Below are 21555 nucleotides of genomic sequence, written 5' to 3' on the forward strand. Positions count from 1 at the left end.
AGACAATCAGCTCTGTAATAGACATTAAGCCATCTTTAAGCTTAGAGCGCTGATTCTTCAAAATGTTTAAGAAACATTGAAATATCTTCATAGTACATGTTTAATTATTCTATCCTTTACACCAGTCCCAGTTAAGAATATAGATTATTTAAATGAAGTTAAAGTTTTATCTGTATAATATGATAAACATATGTTGCTGCATTTCATCTTAAAAATGATATCGTCATCATATGTAAATACGCGCTTTATAAAGTGGCGCAGGTTCTGTAATATTATAACTGCAGTGCAAGTTTACAGTGAGGTAATTGTACTTATAAGTACAAACAGTTCTACAAGGTGCACTTGATTGAGTGTGTTTAAAGTTCTTGGGATCAAACTGTTTCTGAACCGCGAGGTCCGTACAGGAAAGGCTTTAAAACGTTTTGCTGTAGCTGAGGTAGCGTGTCCTTGAAGCTGTATACCGATAATTCTCTTTCCGATCAGCTGCTGCTGTGATTCACACTCAGATACAGTGATATAAATACTCCGAGTGGTGCAGTGAGAATAATATGGAAAAAGATGATCCGCTGTGGCAACTCCTAACGGGAGCAGCTGAAAGAAGAAGAAGAAGTAGGAGCAATTAGAATAACAACGCTAAAACAGTTATGGTATTTGGAATACTATGGCCATTCCCTGGACCATTATATTGTTACAAGTTAATTACAATCAGATGCATTACACTAATAAACAATATGCGGTTAGTTTTAGTATATGTATAAAGCCGCATCAGGGAAATAAGGAGTAACCACACAGGAGCAGTGGCATTGCAGGATTGCTTTAATGCTGGGTGCCGCCAGTCTGCGTGCGTGGTTTTACACCAAGTGTAGGTTTTATACATCGCGATTTGAACGTGGAAAAGTTCTTACACATTTCTGTGCGTATGCCCCGTTTATACATGAGGCCCCAGGTGATTTATTTAACACTTTTATGCCACTTTATTCCAGTCACAGATTCTTAGTTTGTACACATCAGTTTTCATAATTTTAGAAGTACTCTACTAAGGTAAAGTACTCTTTTCCTTTTTCTTTTGCTGTTCAGACTATTGTATGGTACTTGTTTAAAAACTCCTTTTTCTGGAGAGAAGTGTTACACAGACAAAAACACCAAAAGTAGAGACATTGTGAACCATTTATGAGTAGCAAGAGCTTAATAAGAGGATTTGTAAAGGAGAAAGAAGGGAAGTTTTTACTTTCCTCCCTTGCTGCTTGTTTTGCTGTACAGTTTGTATTTATTTTGTATTTGGTAGAAGCCCAGATAACCTCCTCACAGGAGCCCAGAGGATTATTGAGAAACTCAAAGTGTGTCCATGTGTTAAAGGACTGAACAAGTGGTAGGCCAGCCCTTGAAGGTCTCACCAGATGCTTTGTTAATTCAAGACATAGATACGCATCTCCATGTGTAACAAATTCTGAAATGAAGATACTCAGCTATCACTTTTAATAAACATAGTGGATTTCTAAAATGAAGCCAGTAGAAGTGTAGCAGCAAGGCTGCCTGAATAGATAAGGTTCTGCTGTTGTGATGTGAGATGCAAAGAGGAAGCTCTGAAAGATTAAAGTTTGAGGCAGTAGCAGAATATAAACAGAGAGGAAAGAAGAGGAGTGGTATACAGAAGATCTGGAGAGAAAAAAAAAACATGAGGGCAGAATCAGAACAAGTAGAGAAAAGAGCCTGGGGAAGTGCCTTAGAGGATCAGGATTTACTCTGTTTTTACAGGGAAGATTTTAGCAGTGAACATGATAGGGTGATCAAACATTCTCTTTGCTTCTTGGATGTTTATTTTTTTTAGCATTTTATTGAATTTATTCTTCTTTGATGTTTAATACAGTTATGGTGTTTGTGGTTTAAGCTGAAGTTTTATCACATACAGTACACCTATCTTCCTATCTAAGGAAGGTTTAAAAAAATAGCTTTCTCCTCATGACAAGCTGTTTCCCCATTAAATTTATTTCTTTAGTGTAATAAAACTGATGAAATAGAAGATGTTGTTCAGAAGTCAACTTTTTTACAATTCTGAAAAACACAAATAATGAGCTAAACAACACCCTGATGTTGAAAGTAGATAGAACCTCAGTGTATAACTTTTGCTTCATTAAATGATCAGGGTAAAAGTTTTATTTTCCTCCTCATAAAAAAATGCAACTTTTAATAACTGTTCCATCAGATTTAAAGGCGAATTACATTATCTTTTTGGTTAACACAAAAATGGATCTTTCAGGGACAACATTTTAAAATCCTAATAATAGTAAACAGTACAGATGACTAAGAAAAGCGTTCAACTTTTGATAGAAAAGTTCAACTTTACAACCTGATCTCCTTAGAATTACTCTATGGAGATTATAGCTTTGACAAAATTAAATATGACAAAAAATTAAAGGAAAGAAAAAGATCATTGCACAGACCTGGGGCTTTTAATGTCTTTCACTGAAGCTATGGTTGGGGCTGAGAAATATTCTAAAAGGGAATGACCCAAAAATGGATTTTAAAACAGATTGTCTCAATTTATATTTGGTCTACCACTTTTCTGTTTATTTATTTATTTTTTGAAATTTCTTCTCAGAAATTCCTTATTAATAAATTAAAAACTGGGAGTATTAATGTTACACTGGTATAGACATTATATTAAAATTGTGCTTTCCTGTTTCATTCAACAGGAGAAAATGTTCAAATTTATACTGTGCTTTTTATATAGATATATTTATCTTTTTTTTTACCTTTCTTTTTAGGATAGCTGTGCAAGGGTTCTTCTGTTCCGAGGGGCAAATAAAGAAATCAAAAACTATAACAGTCAAACTGCATTTCAGGTGGGAGATAAAACTCAACTTTAAACTACTTATTGTTTGTATTATATCTTTTGGTTTTATTATTATGCTCTATATATTCTTTTTTTTTCCAGACTTCAAGATGGTAGCAGATCATAAGTTGATAAGTCACAAAATGTTTTTATGGCACCATATAATTGAAAATTATTTATTATATATGTTTTTAATAAGTGTTTGGAATTAGAAATTTTTTAGCTGTTTTGTGGACTGATATATCATCCCTTTTTCAGTCGAGGTTGTACACTTTTAGTCTCCATGCTGGAGTCCAATACATGTATGACCAATTTATGAATCGTGTGACTAAAGAGTGCAATTGGAAGTCATTTCATGCATGAATAACATCATGCATGTAACTACAGTACACACTGTGACTTGATATTTGCAGTATATGACTTATTCCTGAGACTTCTGAAAGCATCAACTACTGCTATGATGTTTGCATTTTGTTTAACTCATATTTTATTGATTTTTTTTTATTTTGAGTTACTTATAATTTTATTTTTAAAAAGCATCTTGTGGTTTTGCAACCTGTGAAAGCTACAAATCATAGCCAATGTGTTTCTTATTATATAGAAGCCAAAACTGTGCACAGAATTAGAGTGATGGCCTTGGAAATGCCACATCCTTATATCTATGTATATTTTACAGATAACATTTTAGTTTTTATATTCCCAGACAGTTTATAGCATAAAGCAATGCAAAATGGTGCAATGAATGCCATGCACAACATGTGAAATGCAGTGAATATGCAATAAACATTCTCCAGAAACTCCAACTGGGACAACCTGAATAAAGAATGTAGATTTTAAGGCTGATGCAGATATGTGTATCTGTAACCATATTACAGCGTTCCCTTTGTACTACATTTTGGTGTGCAAACATGCCATTTTCTCCATGTACACCCTAAGCACACAGTAAAGGCAACACAGTAGTGGCTTAGGGACATCTCTTGGAATGTCCTTGACTGTCCCAGCCAAGGTCTGGACTTTATCCCAATTGAACACCTTTGGAGAAACATGAAGATGACAGTCTACAGACAATCCTCATCCAACCTGACAGAACTTGAGAAGATCTGCACAGAAGATTTGAGGCTACAGTCACTGCCAAAGGTGCTTCAACAAAGTACTGAGTAAAGGGTTTAAATGCTTGTGTCAATGAGCTCTTTCCCTTTCTTATATTTTTAATAAATTTGAAAAAAAATCCTAACTTTTGTAAGACACTACACATGCTGGGTCACTATAACATCTAAAGTTCTTTTTGGTTTTCTCTAAGAACTCCAATTTTCATTCCACATCCCAAAGATGTGCATATTAGGTTCAAGGGCATGTCTGATTTAGCTGTTTCATGTTGTGTGTGCTTTGCTGCTTTTGACCATGGAATTGAGGTACTACTCAAGAAGAATTTAACATAAAAACATTTCTACCCTTTGTGTTGAAAACTCCAAGTGAATCATGATGCAGTCATTAGAAAGCATTTTAAAAATGAGCTGGATTAAGCTCTAAAAGTGCCCCTGTTCTACTGTTAAAGTCTCTCACTTTGAAGTGCCAATGATTAACACTGAGACTTGCAGGAAAAGAATAAAAAATCAGATGCCTGCAATGAAGTACAAATCACAATAATTACCACAATGCATGAACATGTCTTTCCTATGATGCAATATAGTAAAACCTGAAAGACAGACGCACTTTTATATCACCTTCCCAACAAATGGCAGAGCAAAAAAATGAAAAAATAAACACTGCTTTCTGAGGAGGGTAGTGATTTAGGCTTCTTTTACTTTAAGGCAGAAAGGCAAAAAGCTAAGGCTGCAAAGGATCATACACATTATCTGCACTTCTGTCTTAACAATAAGAGACCTGTGACAGTGGCTTGTGCCCTAGGTGTTGCCTGCTTTGAGTCTGTGTGTTCTTGCCATGTCCATGTGGGTTTCCTCCGGTTTCCTCCCACAGTCAGAATACATGAAGGTTAGGTAAATTGACATTACTAAATTGGCCCTAGTGTGTGTGTGTGTGTGTGTGTATTTGCCCTGTGATAACTGGCACCATGTTCAGGTGTTGTTCAAGCTTTTTGCCCAGTGTTTGCTGGGATAAGCTCCAGTAGCCATGAGGCCCTACCCTGGATAAGCAAGTTAGGAAGACGGATGGATGGACTAACTATATGACACTAGTAATTAGTAATACGGTAATAGCATATTTTAATATATCTAGTCTGTTTAAGTTCAGTAAATTTTTTGCTGTATGTGTATTTATAGATGTATTCATTTTGTTTTTATAACTACAGTATATTTATGATTGTAATAGTTATTTTTACTTTTATAACTATAAAATTTTAATATGAACATTTAAAATAGTTTTTTTCTTGGAATGTCAATTTTTGTTTCTTAAGTTAGCTTTTTCTGAGGTAAACATTCTGGACGTGGCCCAGGCACAGACAGGTAGACATGTTGTTAAGTCACCACCACATGTTTATTTACACTATTTACAAGTTCCCATGCACACAAACCCCCCAAAGTCCTGGCCACACAACGCCTTTCTTCGGGCCGCCTCCACTCTCCCTTCTCTTGCCTTGTCCTGCCTCCACCCGACTCCAGCTTCGAATGAAGGGAGATGGCCCCTTTTATTCCACCCCGGATGGGCTTCAGGTGTTTCCCGGCATTCCTCCCTGGACACGCCCCATTGTGGCGGAAGTGCCGGCTGTTCTCCTGGAAGCTCTCTGGGTGTCCCTGCTCCTCTTCCCCCCAGCACTTCCTGGTGTGGTGGAAGTGCTGAGGTTCAGGGTCCCCAGGGCATTGGGGCGCCCCCTGGCGGTGACCATGGGTCCCTACAGGGTTGGGCTTCCAAGCCCTCTACCCGTGGCCCCCAAAGCAACCAGGGTGGTGGCCCCCACGTGATCTAGGGCGGGCGTAGGCCCTCTTCCGGTCCCTCAAGGCATCCCGGCCGGGTCGTTGCCCCTGGCATCCCTGACAACATGTTTTAATGTGATTATTCACTATAAAAGCAGTTTATGCAACTTTATTAAAGATTTAATAAATATATTTATCCAGGTGGATAAAAAAATATACAAAGGGTGCTAGAGCTTTTTTTCATATGTATTAATAGGAAGTAAAAGGTTTAGGGTATGTCTGATCTTCTTGGCTAGTCAGGTATTTTCTTTCTTTCATACTTTTTTAATGTTGAATGTTCTAAAAAGTAAATACATTTATTTAGTAATTTTTAAGTTGCTGTGAAATTGACCCATGTCCTGGTAGTACTGGGCTTGAGGCAAAATATAACCTAGGACTGTCACAGAGACCACACAAACAGAAATATCCAGCTTTGCTCTGGTGTAGAGTCGCCAAGTAATCTGACCCACAGAACTATTAGTATGGAGGAGGAGAACCAGAGTACCCAAAGAAAAAACTCCACTTGTTCAACAACCAAGTGCAGGATTCTAAACCAAATTTGAAATTACTTTTATACCTTTAGGAGTGTACCAGTAATGCCTATCTATCTATCTATATAAAACTGTAAGGTCTGTCAGTCTGTTATGCAAAAACACAATCTTTGAAGCTTACTCTTGCTCTCATTTGACAGCTTATGCTGTAACACATGAAGCAAGACCTGTTCATTGGATGCAGGGCCCATGACAGCATTGAAATTTTGTACACTAAAGATGCAGCAGTGAACAACCCCTTACAGGAAATGTTTGAATGTACTTGACACACCTGACTTGAAAACCACAAGGATGCAGTGTGTCTGGCACAAATACAGACCAAATGTGTGTGTACAGAAACAACGACGCACCTCATGTTCAAGATGAAGTACACCCATCACTGGTGCTAACAGTGAAGCACATTCCATATGCCAATCACACATGCATTGACTACTGGGAATAAAATGAAGGTGTGACAAACACTGACAGCTACCTGTACAAACGTACACTTTGCTTGCTAAAATAAGTCACACACATCGTTAGACAATGACAAGCAACACAATCTCAGACTCCGGGTCAGTATTGTGCAAAACATAGCTGCTCATACCACATCGAAAGCACAGCCTGAACTTACACAGGAAGTGTGAGGATGCACACTTTTCAACACATGCATAGTATCACCAGCTCCATATGTTGTACACCCATGAGCTGTGTACATAATCAGGTAAGCTGAGGACCAAAAAAGTCAATCACCATACATAGACATATGACAGCTTCAATAACTTACCACTTACATGCGTGTTCAGATTAAGCACTTAAACAAACACTTTCATAGCTTGAACATACACACATCTTTCATCATTTCCTTACAGAAGTACAGGATTTCATTCATGTGAACACCTTTTATGCCAAAGAAATGTTTCAGTATTGCAGCACTCTACAGTCAAATAGACCCTCCCCACATACAAACTTTTCCAAAGTTATGCTTTGCATTTACATGCCTCTTCAGGTAAAGCACTTAATCAGATACACTTTTCTTCCTTTTATTGTCATCTCAACTATTTTCTAAGAAATGTCTGTGTTGAAATGTAGTCGTGCCATTCACTAGCTATTATGATGTTATATTTGACATAACCTATGCATTGACATTCAGCCCAGCATGATGTGCTCGGTCAAATGTGCACTTCATTTTACTACATTTGCAATACAAATCAACAACCATCACTAAACACTTTCTGATGAAAAATACAGGTGGAATGAAAAAAACACCACAAATTAAGCAATGGAGCTCTGCCACAAGGGAACAGAACAAATCCTAATATGTTCTACTGCTCATTTACATGCTGTTTTATATAATATGTTAGTATCAGACCAAGCAAAACATTGCTTTTCGGTGAGTTAAATTAATTAACAACTTTTATTATATTGACTAGCAGTTATTTATTTAAACACAATGTGTAATAGATCAGTACTAATTTTAGGCTTTGATAGTAAGAGTTTTATCACTTTTTTGCTTTAATAAACTTTACATCGTCTTTATAGCATTATTGACTACTGCTATTGCTTTTGTTCCATACTAGAGAGCTCTGCCATAATCTCTTACACACCATACCTCTCCCCTTTTCTGAAACTTACTGTAGTTGGTTTCCTTGATCCATTATGCCAAAGTTTTACAAATAGAAAGCAAGTTAAAGATAAAAACAAACTACAACCACACACAGGCATCATACAGTTTCCACAGGTTAAAAAGTAGTTCCTCACCTCTTAGGTTCCTCTAATGACATCATAGGTAATAGGCTGTATTTTTCAGTCTGAAATTGTACTTGATTAAAGTCTGACACATGTTAATTTTAGAACAGCTTAAATTTTTGAGCCTGTAATGAAGTGAGAAGATTACAAAGTAAATTTATGTGTGGGTTCAGAAAATGCATTGATGGATGGATGATGATCTTCATTTTAATCTTCTTCTTGTAATCTTCTTCTTCCAGTATTATGGTTGACCATCTTATCAATGTCTCTAAACTACAAGACTAAACCTCACACAACAATCAAATTATTTACCTGTAGTAAACATATTTAGACTGCTTTATATATGAGTATTTAACATCTACTTTTATTTAAAATTAGGACTCAAATAAGCAGTTATTTCATGCAACTAATTTGAATTGTATTGCATTTTAATTTTAAAAATATGTTCCCTGTTCTTGCAGGTACAGTAGGGCTTAAGGCACACGTGTCAATAGGTGCACGAAAAAGTTTTAAAACTTACTGCTTCAACGTGGATGTATTCAGTAAATCGATTCAAATTTTAATCTAAGAAAATATGCCCTCTGTATTTATGAGGCATCATTGTGATAACAAAGATAAACTGGAAATAAGTACTTTATCACAGATTTTTGGTAAAGAATACTTTTTCTGATTGCTTACCTGCTCACAGCCACTGTCATGGATGGAAATCTGACAACCCAACAAACACTCTCACCACGCTATATTCTGCTTATTATTCTGCTTTTACGTTGCAGTTGTGTTTAATCAGTGGTTATGTTGCATGGTGTGTAAAAATAGACAGATGTTGCTGAAAGAATGAAAGAATTTAACAGCTAACTGGTTCTGCTAAATTGGCCAAAATGCGTGTGTATTTGTCTTTCTAATAGATGGCTTGTGCCCGATGATTGCTGGCATAGACTCCAGTTGTCCTGTGATGTTGTCCCAGATAAGTGGTTTAGGAAGATGATTTGTTATCATTATTATTGTACCTATAGCGGAATTCATATATGAATAGATTAGGCGGCTTCTTTCCTTCAGCTTAGATTTTAGTTTATATAATCCTATAAGTCAAAGGTGTCTAGGAATTTCAAAATTCTTTTTTACAGCTTTTATGCACACTATTTTGTTGTTCGCATAATACTCGCAACTTATTTGAAATAAAAATTTTGCGTTCTGCCAGAGTATATTAGCGAAAACAATTTTTGAAAGAGTTTTGTATATCTAAATAACAACATAACAGGATTTTACTGGCTTATATCCACCACCATATATTGCTTGTTTTCCTCTGATCACCTAATTCCTCTTTTATTTGCAGGCACTCTACCTTCAGTAAGCTATCTAGCTGTGTTCTGAATGCCAATGTAATTTGTTAGTCCTTTGAAGAGAAATATGTGTCTCAGAGTCCCAAAAGTGATATGCAAAGTGCAATCAAATGCATTACTCAGTAAATACAATCTAAATATAACTTTCATTATTACCATGTCATTATAGCATGCCTTAATACAAGCTTCACAAATCTGGGTATGGATATTGCCGATTAAAAATTATTGCATGGATACATCACAAGCTGTGATATTCTAATCTAGTTGTGCAGAAAAAAAATGGAATTGTTATTACAATGCATGCTGTGAATAAAATGTAGGAACTCATTCAAGAAAAAATAATGGCTGTATCATTAGTGTGCTTGTAGATTTGTATTTCTATATTTCTCTTATAGCATATTGAAGCTTATACATACCTCTTTCACTGGCAGTAGTTTTACATGGCATACAACCGTCATAAACATTGTAGGATACTCTCTAAAGTGATCCCTGGCTCAACATCAGTTAATAAATTCCTCCCCTATATATGTTCATTGCTGTAAGACACATTTTTATGAATAACATCCAGTTTGCTTTACCTTATATATACAGTATACTATATATATATATATATAGTGGCAGTAGGGGGCGCTAGTGCTCCCTTGAACCCTCAGGTACAACTCCAGACACCAGGTAAAAGTCCAAGACTTTTTATTTTTTTCCACAGTGCACCAAGCACCTTCCACACTACTCATACAAAACACTACTAACTATAATAAACACAATAAACTCTTTCCTCCACTCCCAGACACTTTGCTCCTCTCCCTCCCAGCACAGCTCGTTGTCTGGAGTGAGGCACCACCCTTTTATAACCCCTGACCCGGAGATGTTTCTGTCCCAACAGTCCACAGTTACTTATTCCTTCCGGGTCAGGGCAATCAGTCCTTTACTTCAACCCAGGAGCACGACATTTCATTTCACATACAGCATCACAGAGCCTATAAGCCCCCCCACAGCGACTCCTGGTGGTCCCCAAGGTATCCAGCAGGGCTGTGTATAAACACTACAAAGTCCATAAGGCCCTGCTGGACCTCGGGGCACGATCCTGCTGTCGGGAGAGCTCCTCCTGGCAGCATGGGGGTGCGGACTGGCATGGGAAGCCAGCAGTCCTCCACAGTATATATACTGTATATAAGAACACACAGAACTTAAGAATGTAGAACATAAAAATTTGACAAACTAGAGGAGGCCATTCTGTCCTAATGCTAATAGCTAAACTGTCCCAATATCTTATCCAGATTGTTCAGAAGCAGCTAGTTTGGTGTTTTGCAGTATTTTGAAAAGATTCTTTATTTAGGTATATTATTGCTTGCTGGGCTTGTAGTTTCTTGGTTGAGGTGTTTGGTGTGGAGAAGCAGCACTCTGTGCTGCAGAGGAGTTGGGGAGCTCCAACGGTAAAGTGTGCAGATGGCTGAACTTGGGGACCCATGTGCTGACGTTTATGCTGGACTCCTTTTCTCTTCCTGCCATTCAGGAATATTCACAAACATATCATATAGCTGAATGTTTGGAGTGGCAGATTTGTGTGTGAGTGGGTGTCTGTGTGTCACAGTTTCTTGAGGAAAGTCTAGAGCTAATATGGCTGGATGGAAAAATACCAGACTCAAAACTTAAGCCTGTTATGAGATGAGAATGTCCTGATTAATTTTTGAGCCAAATCATGCAAGAGAAAGCAGCACTCTAGAGGAACCCTTAAACACTGTAATTCTGCAGTTAATTATGAATTCATCTCATCAATTGCTATTGTAAAGACCTATTTTATTAACAGAAAGAACATCATCAGAGCGGTAAATAATTAATGAAATGTTATAGTTTGGGTAACTTGGTTCCTAGGGCACAAAGCCTACTGACACTCTCATCCGAATTATTAACATAAACTCATCTTAAATGCACTTCCACTCAATTTCCACCTTTGTTTATGTAATTTACTAAAGTTTCTGATAGATGAACATGATCAATGCCATTTAAAATTTATATCAAATTTATGTTATCCTTTGTGAGTGGAAGTGTGCATTTTAGTGAGTATTGCAATGGACTTGCATCCTGTCCAGTGCTATGTTTAACATGCTCTGAGCCGCCTTGACCCTGAATTGGATTAGGTGGCATTGAGAATGTTAGGTTACATTATATTATTTGCCTTTTGACTTGTGCCAACATTAACTGCCAAATCTCAGAGGCTGGTCCTGTAAAATCAATGTTACATTAGATGACTTTTCTTGAGATTTTAGTCAAAGTCCTCATTTACATAATCTTAGCAATTTGGAAGCAATCGGTGGCATGCTCTCATGAAGACTAATGTGACATACCTAACAACTGAGACAAACTAGTCTGTGACTCACTACGAAAATATCAAACCTGTTTGATTTTTCTCATTATTAGAAGGGGAGGGCTGTATACCTTGGAGAAATGACAACCAATGAATGGTCATCCAGAAGTACAATGCATAGAATGTAGCAACGAGGAATAAAGATTACGCATGGTTTGAACTTTTTGAACTTCACAAATAGAAGAGAAGCTCATCTGTCTGATGTTTTGTACTGCTTATGTACTAAAGCAGAATGAAGAAAGGCCAAGGCTGCACCTCAGTACACCACAGCTATTAACTCTTCACACACGCAGCACGGGGACTATGAACTTGACAAACAGAAGAGAAGCTTGTCGGTGTGATGTTCCCTCCAATGTTAGTGTTATTTGTGAATTTCACAAGTCAAAAAGCTATATTGGAATATATGTCCTTAAAAAAATTAAAAATAAGAATAGGAATGGTCCTTTGATGGACTCCACTGATGACCTCACCCCATGTGGAGCATTCTCCCATTTTACTTTTTATTTTTTTATTTTATTATTTATTGAAAAATGCAAGTGAATATGGTTAATACTAAGAGATTGATAGAAAAAAAAATGCTATTTCTTCAGTCTTCTGTGCTCCATTTATTTTTCACTATTTGCTAATATGTCATAGCATTGAGCTGAATCCACTGAGAAATAAATACCTAAACCCCAAAGAAAGAATCAACTTTTCACCATTGTTAGGATCATTTTCTGCAACATCATTTCCAAAGTTTACTGGACTGACTGCCATGGAAGGAATGAAGCTAGACACTGGTAAACCCACATTACTGTGACTGTCAATGCATTAGGATAAGCTCAGTCCCGGTTAAATTAGGTGGTGATTTTAATGAAAGGGGCCAGAGTTACCAATGGTACTGCTGTTGTTACTTCCAACAAACACTGTTTGAACCTAGTGCAGTTGTAACTCGTGTTAATCCTAGTACAACTCGCATTCTAGCTGGTTGAACCTGATGTCACTTTTTCACTCGTGCTTGGTGTAAACACTCAAAGCTTTGTTCTTGTTGGAACAGCTGTGAAGTGTTTGGCATTAATGGCAGGCTAATCCATCAAACCACTAAAAGTTAAACAGATGTGCTAGTAGCAAACATACTTCCTTGAAACTGTTTTGAATGGCTTTACTTGTGTCTTTTTCAATGCCTAGAATATATTAGACCTGATTGTGGATTTTTGAGAAAATTTCTATAAAAGCAGTAATTTTATAGTACTTAGCAACTCCTTCATTTTGGATGTTTTGACTTCAAATGGTAAAACGACATAATGGTTTGAGAAAAACACAGTATAGTCCACAGAATACACCATAACGGAATAAAAGTTAGCAAAGGTACACTCCATATATTGCAGGCATCCTAAATTACAAATGAAAGAGTCTTATTCAAAAAGATATCAGAATTAAAACATGCTTGATAGCAAAATGTTTTCTCTGGTACTGGTTTCATTTACTCTGTGAACATAAAATGCTAGTATATGTTTGTAAACTAAACTAATCAATATTTGCCTAATAAAAGAAAATAACTTCATTATATAAAACACCCATTTTATTAGCACTCCTTGATACCTGGGTGGCATGGTGGGGCAGTGGTTAGAAGGAATGCTTCACAGATGCAGTTTCCTGGGGTTGAATCCAGAATTGGTTTGTTTTGGTGAAGTTTCCACGTTATTTCCTTTGCATGTTTTTCACAATTTTGATTAGTTTTCTTCTGCATCCTAAAAATGAACGGATTTGATTAACTATTATTTCCAAAATAAAACCATAAATCTTTATATTAATAGGAACATAAGGTACAGGAAAATCACTTGCTTAACTTCCTAAAACAAACAAATTCATATTTTTTTTTCTCACCATCATAAAAACAAATGGTGAAGGCCAAAGCACTCAGACATTAAAAAAAATGGCACAAACCTTAAATTTTCATGTTGATTCAACTTAAACAAGCAGCTTTTATGTCACATGAGGACAACACATTATCAGGATGCATTCTAGTCCAACGGGAATATTGGTAGGACTCTTATTAGTTGCTAAGGCTTTATCTCTCCTTTATTGGTGATCTAGTTTTTATTGATAAAATGAAAAAGGAGTGCAACAAAAGAAAGTAAACAAAATTAACAGATTTTTGGGCTATATAAGAACAAAACACCGCCCCAAAAGAGAGTGCTATTTTAACAGGAACACACAACGAGGGAAAGAAAAAGTCGACAAGTTAACTGGCACACACTCCATGCAGGTATGCAAGGTAAAATAAGAAAACAAAAAACTGAGGAAAGATGGACAGGAAAAGCTGAATCATGGAGCAACTCCCTACCAGATTTGTTTAGCTAAACAGCATGAAGACAGTAGTGGATACTAGAGCCAGAAGAATTGGTGATCTGGGATGCAGAGAGTTCTAGCTGGATTGGATTATAAAGTGAAGACTTCCAGGTTTCAGAAGAGACAAGGGAGGGAGATTTCCAGTGAGAGATTAGAAGCAATTTAGCTGTAATGGTTGTAGTCATTAAAAGAACGAGAGAGAAAGTGGGGAAAGAGAAGAAAGGTCTAGGTAGAGAAGAACTTGAGGGGACAAAGGAATGGAGAAAGAAAGAATCGTAGAATAGGATTCAGCTACATAGCGCCAGAGGGCTGCAGCTGGAGGGCAATCCCACAACAGGTGGAAAAAAGTGCTAGGGAGTTTAAGAGGACAAAGGTGACAGGGGGTCTAATTCTATTCCCATTAGAAACGTCTCCAGTGAGTAGGGTACAGTTTATGAACAAATTTAAATTGTGTTTGCTGATGATTAGGATTTTTAGAGCAATTTTTGATATTTTGAAAGATAGTTTGACTGCATAATGAAGAGGATGGAATAAGGTATCTTAGCTATTTAGACAAGATTTGAACAGTTTTGAGGGAAGCTTTACAGAGCAGGTAATAGAAACCAGATACTGGATTGGAAATATGAGATATGGATAAAGCAAATTAGTACAGGGGATGCATTGGAAGAGTGGAAGAGAGGGAAATTCTGCATATCCTGAGCACATAACATACCTCAACTGCAAATAGAAAAAGTAGGAAGTGAAAGGGATGTTTCCAGCACGGGCTCATTAAATATATACAGTATATATCTCCTAGCACAGATATACCAGACCGACACCAAGGGGAGGAGGAAATTGGATGGCCTCCAATATTTAGGGTGGAATTACGAAATTTAGGAGTTTGGAAGTGCCATCTTAGCAGAGGACTCATCAATTTTTCAACAGTTCTTCACGTCTAAAGGGCATGAGAGATAATGGGGCTAACAATAGGAGAAAGAAACTTTTGGTTTATTAGAAAGAACTGGTTTTATCTCTCTTAACAGTGTCTAGATTACTTAGTTTGGGGAAACATTTCAAAGCTGGATGGCTCAATGAATTCTAAAACAAAGCACTTATTTATTATACCATTATGACTGAAACACAGCAGGTGGAAAGCAAGATGTGGTGGTAAGCTTTTTTATTATTTATTCAAGTTGTGTTTAATGGTGCTAGTTCATGAGATAGTGACTCTAAATGTCATTTATTGCTTCTGCTTCTTTCGTTTTGAAACATTATTTTAGGTAACCACAAACTTACAAGAATCTTATGTCTGACCTTTACCTTATTTCTAAATTTTCTTCTGCATGTTTACTCATCAAAAAAAGACACCTAGAAAGCAAAGTTTGTTAGCTGCTCTTCTGTCATTTTTTTAAAATGTCACCTACAGAAATTTGTTCATAAAACAATAGAATACCCATAATCTCCATTCTCCCTGCTTTCATTTGTGACATAAAACATTCTAGTAGCAAAAGTTCTTACAATAATTTGTGCTTGACCTTTTAGTCTGACTTGTTTTGCAGTTTGTCTATGAATGTTCACATTTTAAATAAGTCAAAATTAAAACAAAATTCATATAATCTGTCAGTAATATGATTTTCCTAGTATATGCTTATATGCTAAAATATTTGTGCATAAATACAAGATAAAGCTTTGCGCAAATACTGCAAAAATCGCATGTATTTCTGAACAGGCATCAGCAGCCTATGACCATCAATTTGATTCAGTGGGACTGTGAATGTTACCGGTATGTTGATATTTAGGGGTGGTACAGTGGTAGTACTGCTGCCTCACAGTAAGGAGGCCAGGATTTGTGTCCCAGATCCTTCCTGTGTCGAGTTTTCATGTTCTCCCTGTGTCTGTGTGGGTTTTCTCTGAGTGCTCCTCCCACCCTCTAAAGACATGCATGCTAGGTGGATTGGCAATATTAAATTGGCCTTGGTATGTGGGTATGTGTGTGTTTGCCTTGTAATGTACTGGCAGCCTGTCTTGGGATTGTTCCAGGCCTTGTGCTTTGTGCTAGCTTGGATAGGCTCCACCGCCATGGTCTGGATTAAGTGGGGTAGAAAATAACTTGGCATTTTTTAATGTGTGCTTATCCATATACAAATGTATTTTATATTTGGATATCTGTTGTTTTTCTGTGCATATTTGAGACATTACTGCTAAAAGCAATTTAGGATTTAGTTTTCTGTTTAATAAAACATTCATAGGTTAATATTAACAATTTTTATCAGTCTAAAAAAAAACTATATTTAAGTGATATTTAATATTTGTTTACAATTGCAGGGACGTCATTGGTTTAGTAGAATGCATAGTCAGTTCGCATAACAAGATTCTGTTATCTTACTGTAGTCTGTCAAGCCTCACATACAATGTCAGCTGTAGCTTTTTGCTGCTATAGGCAAAACTACAGAATCTCTTGTAGACAATTGTTTTACAGATTATTGCAAAATGAAGAGTGAGTTGGGAATGTGGTATGGCCAGGAAAATCAGGGATGGAGCACCAAAGATCACCTGAAGCCACCTCTGTCATGATGTCAATGGCTACATCTATTAGATTCGTAAAATCTGCTGCACTCCAAAAAAAAAATTTGCACCCCTTGGCAACTGCCTACGGCACCTATTCACCTGTTCATATTGGAATTAGTGGAATTAGTCTCATACTTATTTAACTCTGAGTTTAAAAATGATTAATCACATTTCTTCTAAACCTCACTTTTGATCAGTACTTACATTTGTAATGTATTATATTGTATTTGAATATTAAAATTATGACAAAAGTAATTAAAATTAAATTAGTGTGTTTTTAAGAAGTTATCCTTGGCCGTTAATACACTGTAAAATTACAGCATGAGTAACATTAAAGTGCTTTAATATGGAATACGTATCAAAGAATGTTAGCATTTGTAATAATCATGTCAAATAGCTGGATAATTTATTAGCCACAGGTAAAAGTCTAATTATATTTTAATTATATTTTAGGCTATTACAGCTCTTTTCTCACTGAAGTGTCATGCTTCCAATAAATTATAAGAAAATGTTATGCTGGCTAAATTGAAAACATTTATGAGAAATGATCTAGCCAATTAACTGCTGACTTTTCAATCCTGAGTGATATTACATGAATGTACACAAATGGTCATTATAATTATACACACATTAAAGAGATGGTAAAACCCCATCTACCAAGCCTTTAACAAAAGAACACATTTTAAATATGCTCAGTTCAATTTGCTAAGCTTTTGAAGCACACATTTTAGCAAAGCATATGTTGAAAATGAATTAAGAGTGTGTGTCACATACTGTTATTTTCTTATGCTCTGTTGTAAAAAATTCTTTTTTCATATGACACACTTAAGAGGAGGCACAATTTAATGGGTTCGTGAACTCATTACGGTTAAATTGCTTCATCTGAAAGTTGTATGGCATATTCATACAATGCTTTTTTAATCCCTTTATTGTGAATCAGATCCAACTACAATATTGATATTTTGACCTCTCTCTAAATATTTTCTCACCTGTCAATGTTCTAACCTTGCCTTTCCCTTACCATTTCTACATCTTTGAAAAAATTTGCTCACAGAGCAACCTCTGTCTTACTGCTGTTATATTAAGTGAACCATACACTAAAACTGTTTTGTGTAAAACAGAAGAAATCCTACACTGGAAAAAAAAAAATGCCTCAAGGATCCCTGTCTACACAAATCATCTGTCTCATGAATTGGGAGCAGATTTAGTTTAATTTTCTTGCTTTTAAAAATGTTTTTGTTCTAATGTTTGCATTATATATATTATGAAGATCTTTATTTCCACATTTCATGTCACTTTTTAGTATTATTGAGATGTATCTATTTATTATTTAACACTCTCCTGTAATGCTATGCAGTGACGGTTTGCTGGGAGCAGATATTGTAAGTTGTGTCAGATGATATGATCAAAGAGATGCTATTTAAGCTGAGGTGTTTTCTACAGATACTTAATTTGGGAGTCCTTGCACGTTTGTTACCTGATTTTGACTTTTCAATAAGGTTTTATTTTTGACGCTTGTTCTTCTGTCTTTATGTTATTAGACCCTAGCTTGTTCTCAGCCTATTTTTGTCTGTCTCCCAGACCTGCTCTTCAGTAGTCACTTTCAGTTATGCAAATCTATATAACTGTCTCGTAACAAGAGGTCACAACAAGAAAATACATTATCTTAAAATTTTTTTTGAAAATCATTCAAGAATTGTTCCACCTTGCTGTTTAAATGCCTCCGACAATGAGGTCTAGCTGTGCTAGTGCCTGGTAAGCTTTTCACTTGAATTGTAACTAGTATTTTTTAGATGCATTGTTGTGTAAGAAAAGTGGCAGTGAAAAATGAGAATGAAAATGGATATTTATGATTAATTGTTTCTAAATTAGAATATCAATAATATATTTAATTGAACTAGGCCAAGACAATATCAGGATAATTTTGCATTTTTGTTACCCCACTTATTCAGTTGCAAGGTGTTCAACCCCGGATGACTTTACCGCAGTGTTCACTCTGAGCCAATTATCAGCCAGTGAAGAGTTGTTAATTGTCCTAATGGTATGTTTTGGGAATATTGATAGTGGGCTTACCCAGGCGGGAAAAAAACAAAAAAATGTAGTCATGGAAGAATATGCAAACTTTAGTGAAAGGAAAAAAATTGAAGTCAGAACTCCTAATCCAATAGCAGATGGAAAGTTGAATGCAAAAATACAGGGCAAATTTGAAGCTGCTAAACAGCTTTACCCTTATGTATTTGATAGTGGTGGAGGAAAACACTCACCCATACAGAAAAAGTATGCAAGTTACACACACAAATACCAAACAGGCATGGAATGTGAGCCCAAGAAGTTTGATCTGTGAAGCTAAAGTGCTGGGCACTATATTGCATCCATATAACTATCTGTGATGAGATGACTCAACTTTATTTCTTTTGAACAGCTTCTTACAAGGTGTTTACCCCGATTTTTACAGTATTAAATAACACTGGAAGGTCGTTTGCGCTTCTCCTGTTAGTATTTTACATGCTTGGTATGCACTTACTTTTACTGTAAAATAACAGACAATCCTTCTACTTGCTGGAACTTGTACAGACTAGGAAATAGGGATTTGACATTATGAGCTTTGTTTATGTAGCACTGTGAGAACCTTTCCTGGTTAAGTATAAATGTTAAGGTCATCACAATTCAGTAAGACTTCTAATAAATGAAACTGAGCACATTGTCCATTTCCTCACTCTGTATTTGTTGTTAGCTTTGAAACTCAAAACAAATGTTGCGTCAGAATTAACGTTTCAGTTTTGAGTTGGCTATTTCCATCTTTGGAATCAATGCTTTACAACAAATGAATACCTACTGTATATATGTATTTTTGATGTTGAGCTATTCTATTTTATACATTTACATAATATAAATCAGTTTCCGTCTGTCCAGCAGTTACTCTCTTTTTATGTATTCAGCAGTATGTATTGTTTAATGCATATAGCAATAAACTACATTGTATTTTTAATTCCAACAGATGGCACACAGCTGTTTAGAATTCTGTATCAAATACTGCATAATTCAACAACACCACAATATCATAGACTGGCACTATAAGTTAAAAAATAAATATTTATATAGAAAAAAATACAGGAAATAAAAAATATGGTAGTCTAACCTCATTGGAGTCCATTGAATACTCTGGTGATCTGCACTTATTAATATAACAAACTGAGAGCAAGAACAAAGAGTGATAATAGCAATAACAACCGTTATACAGAGGGCATGCTGGCCTCTTAAGACCTGCATCTGACAGCACTGCACTCATACCATCAGTTACTTCTCTTTGGCTCTTTGTCTGACAGTCAGTGGTCTTCAATTGGATTAATACTTCTTTGTCAACTTTTTTTATTTCCTATTTTTTTTATTTAAAACTGTCTTCATTAGGTTATAATGTCAATTATACATGGTATCTGTTGGAATATAAAATGCAATGCATTTTACTAGTACACGTAACAAAAACCTTATGTTGAGAATGGCAGCCTTGAGTGACAGCATATCATTGGTGACATTGTAGGTTGTCTTCTCTGTTGAATTAATTTCATTTAGCTGTTTTTTATGTACTTCGATTTAAATCTTAGACTTAATGGTGGACTGGGCAAGCTAGTATTAAATATAGCTCGATTGTCAGTCTTTATGGAATGTCATGTTAGTTAACACATTTGCTGCTAATAATAACTGAATTGCATTTGACTGTTCCTAAACATGCTCCCATGACGCATTGGTTGATTTAGATGGAGGCTGCATTTAAAAAAGTTTTAAAAATGTTAATTTGCACGTTTACTGTGTTTTCCTATGGACATGTAGAAGGAGCTTAAGCATTGTCTGAAGTATGAATAGCTGTCACATGGAAATTGTTCAGAAAACTCTGTTTGCCACAAAATAGAATAAGCAGAAACCTAACAAATATACTACTGTGTTTCCCCGAAAATAAGACCAGGTCTTATATTAATTTTTGTTCCAAAAAATGTACTAGGGCTTATTTTTAGGGGATAGCTTATATTTATTCATGTGCAACAATATACATTTATCCAAATACAGTCATGGAATATCATCATAACTCTCCACATTCAAACCCTGAATTCCAGCCTGAATTTCTCGCTACTCGCTTTTAGGATCCTCCAGGATCTATGTGCATGCTTCGATGTTTGATGAATAGTTCGATGATAACATACAAATGTATTCATGTTGCCTTTATGTTCAGGTGTAGTAAACCCTTGTTTATCGTGGTTAATCTCCTCCAGACAGATAAATGAATTTCCACGAAGTAGGATTCTTTATTTATAAATCTTTATTTATAAATATTTTTGCAGTTAGAGCATAGAAAACCTGTTTACGACTTTCTAAATACGTTTTTTAACAGTATTAGAGCCCTCTAGACATGAAATAACACCCTTTAGTCAAAAGTTTAAACTGTGCTCCATGACAAGACAGAGATGACAGTTCTTTCTCACAATTAAAAGAATGCAAACATATCTTCCTCTTCAAAGGAGTGCCGTCAGGAGCAGAGAATATCAGAGAGAGAGAAAAGTAAACAAAAATCAATAGAGCTGTTGGGCTTTTAAGTAAACGAAGCACCGCGATAAAGCCTCCGCAATGAAGGAATCAATGTGAAGGTAGTCTTTTCAGCATTTTTTAGAGGAGCGTCCGTATCTTCTTTGCAAACAGCCACTGTGCAAACAGCCCCTCTGCTCACACCCCCTCGTCAGGAGCAGAGAATGTTAGAGACAGAGGCAGAGAAAAGCAAACAATCAAAAATTAATACGGCTGTTAGAGCTTTGAAATGTGCAAAGCACAGCGCAGGAAGCATATCGTATATCATTGAGGAGTTTTATTTAATATATAATACGTGCTCTGATTGGGTAGCTCCTCAGCCATCCGCCAATAGCGTCCCTTGTATGAAATCAACTGGGCAAACAAACTGAGGAAG

General features: G+C 36.1%; 1 protein-coding gene across 11 annotated transcripts in view; it reads left to right on the forward strand.

The window, feature by feature from the left end:
- Positions 1-21555, forward strand: part of shank3a (SH3 and multiple ankyrin repeat domains 3a) — a 1684705-nt gene that overhangs the window by 982375 nt on the left and 680775 nt on the right. For all 11 annotated transcript variants that reach the window (XR_005634694.1, XM_039761519.1, XM_039761518.1 and 8 more), the window contains one exon: positions 2766-2843. Coding sequence is in view for 10 of the 11 variants with exons in the window: in XM_039761519.1 (XP_039617453.1) it covers positions 2766-2843 (78 nt within the window). In the remaining variant the exon portion in view is untranslated. The remainder of the gene's footprint in view (positions 1-2765; positions 2844-21555) is intronic.

Source organism: Polypterus senegalus, chromosome 8, assembly GCF_016835505.1.
Source record: "Polypterus senegalus isolate Bchr_013 chromosome 8, ASM1683550v1, whole genome shotgun sequence".
In the NCBI taxonomy this organism is placed as follows: Eukaryota; Metazoa; Chordata; class Cladistia; order Polypteriformes; family Polypteridae; genus Polypterus; species Polypterus senegalus.